Source organism: Carlito syrichta, unplaced genomic scaffold, assembly GCF_000164805.1.
Source record: "Carlito syrichta isolate Samal-C Ts95f unplaced genomic scaffold, Tarsius_syrichta-2.0.1 Scaffold303153, whole genome shotgun sequence".
Lineage (NCBI taxonomy): Eukaryota > Metazoa > Chordata > Mammalia > Primates > Tarsiidae > Carlito > Carlito syrichta.
This window is the reverse complement of record NW_007247249.1, coordinates 1,056,320-1,058,137: the sequence shown is the minus strand read 5'-3', so window position 1 is coordinate 1,058,137 and position 1,818 is coordinate 1,056,320. Positions and strand designations below refer to the sequence as shown.

Below are 1,818 nucleotides of genomic sequence, written 5' to 3'. Positions count from 1 at the left end.
ACCCTGTTCCCCCCAAAGCCCCCTCCTGCCCCCGTGGCCCGTCCTGCCCTCTGCTGCTGACTCCAACCGCAGTCAGCCCGGCTCGGGCACGGGCAACCCCACGAGCTCAGAAGTTCTGAGCCCGCCCACTTCAGCTCCAGAGATTAATTAGGCCTCTGTAGAGTCCTAGGAGAGAAGGGGCTGCAAGCAGAGAAAGGCCTGGGGACCCAGAAAGAATGCTAAATAGCGGGCCAGTTCCCTGGGATCTGAAAGGCACACCATACAGGGCCCCAGCGGCTCCAGGGCACCAAAGTAAGGGAGAGGAGGGAGTCCAAGCTGTGACACTAGCGGTGAGGAGCTGACAAAGGAACGCGGGGCAAGGGGGGCAGAGAAGTCACAGGATGGCAGGAAAGCAAGAGGAGCACATGTGTGGGCAAGTCCTCACCATCTTGTCATCAGAGTAGAAAGGCTCAGAGGGCCGGGCAGATATCACGTGGAAGGAGCCATGGGAAGCAGGGGGTTCTGTCCGTATGCTGAACAGGGTCGGGGGTCCAGGAAAGCCCCCGAGGCGGCGGAGGGAGGTGCTACGTCGCAAAGTGGGTGGCTCAGGCCGGAGGGCCAAGCGGCTCAGCGCAGCCCCCAGTTCTCCGGGGCCACGGTGCCCTCCCAAGGCAATCCCCATTGGACGCAAGTCCCCACTGCTCACAGACTTGGAGCGGGCTAAGTTGGTCCGGGATGGGAGAGGCAGAGCCACAGCTGGGGGTGGTGAGCCAGGCAGGGGAACCCCATGGTCTGCGCGAAGGGGGCCTCTGGGACGCGGGCCCGAGGTCCGTCCGCGTCCCAGCTCCAGTTTCTTGAGCCGTTCATCAGGGGGACCCGGCCGAGGAGGCAGAGGTCTTAACATGGGGTTTGGCCCAGGGGCTGGGTTGCGGCGCTCCTTGCTGCGGGCCCTGGGGGCAAACGGTAGCTTGGCTCCCACTCGGGGCTGGACATTAACGGGTGGCTCTCGGGTCCGACCCAGGCGGTGTTCAGAGGCCTGGGGCATTGTGGACACCATAGGCTGGACCTGGGAGGAGAAGAAAGCGACAGCATTTGGGTATGGAGGGAGGGAGGAACCTGGGTTGTGACACTAGCCTGCATGCACTGCAGGTAGGACCCAGGTCTACCAAATCAGTCACTGGATTCCCAGAACCCAGCACGGTCTTTGGCACAAAGCAAACACTCAGTATCTACTGAGTAAACGAATGAATGAAAGCAGCCCATAACTTTGACCCTTTCTATACACACCCCCGCCCCTCCCTGCAGAATATACCACTACCGAAAAGCCAGTGATAATCCCTCTCTCTATCGTCTGTGAGCTAATGACAAGGGACCCCACACCTGGCTAGTAAAGTGGGATGTGCCCTGGGTCACTGAGGACCTCGGGCCAAATGACAGTGTGGACGCAAGGATCGCAGCCCCCAAAAGACAGCATCCCATCCTCAAGCCCCCGCCCCTCCGGGCTGCAAATGAAGCCGACTAAATGGGTGACTTGCGATCCATTCCCTCCCCCACCTCCGAGCTCCGACACGGTGTCAGGGCTCGGGAGGCAGGGGTCTGGCACGGAGCACGCTCAACTCCTTGACCCCCAGTCTCGGCACCTCTCCCACCACAGCAGGGCCGTCGCCGGGTCCGCCCCCCTCGAGGGCAGAAAGGCCGAGGCAGCTGATTGGCTGTGGGGTCCGGCAGCGTATTCCCCGCGGTCCGGGGATGCAGTCCCTCCAGCCCGATTCTCCCAGGCCTCGCCGGGCCCCCCGCGCCTCTGCCTCCGTGGAGAGTATCCTCTCGGGTCTGGAGCAG

General features: G+C 62.5%; 1 protein-coding gene across 2 annotated transcripts in view; it reads right to left on the bottom strand.

Annotated features, from left to right (window-relative positions):
• The window catches only part of USP21 (ubiquitin specific peptidase 21), a 5,441-nt gene extending 3,629 nt beyond the window's left edge, over positions 1–1,812 (bottom strand). The window contains exons 1-2 of one of the 2 annotated variants that reach the window (XM_021712251.1): positions 1,785–1,812; positions 425–1,045 (exon numbers count right to left, since the gene is read on the bottom strand). In XM_021712251.1, coding sequence (XP_021567926.1) covers positions 425–1,036 — 612 coding nt within the window. In that variant the 5' untranslated portion in view covers positions 1,037–1,045; positions 1,785–1,812. Of the gene's footprint in view, positions 1–424; positions 1,104–1,784 lie in introns of those variants that run through there. The other variant, XM_021712252.1, reaches the window with a different exon arrangement.
• Between the last annotated feature and the right edge of the window lie 6 nt (positions 1,813–1,818).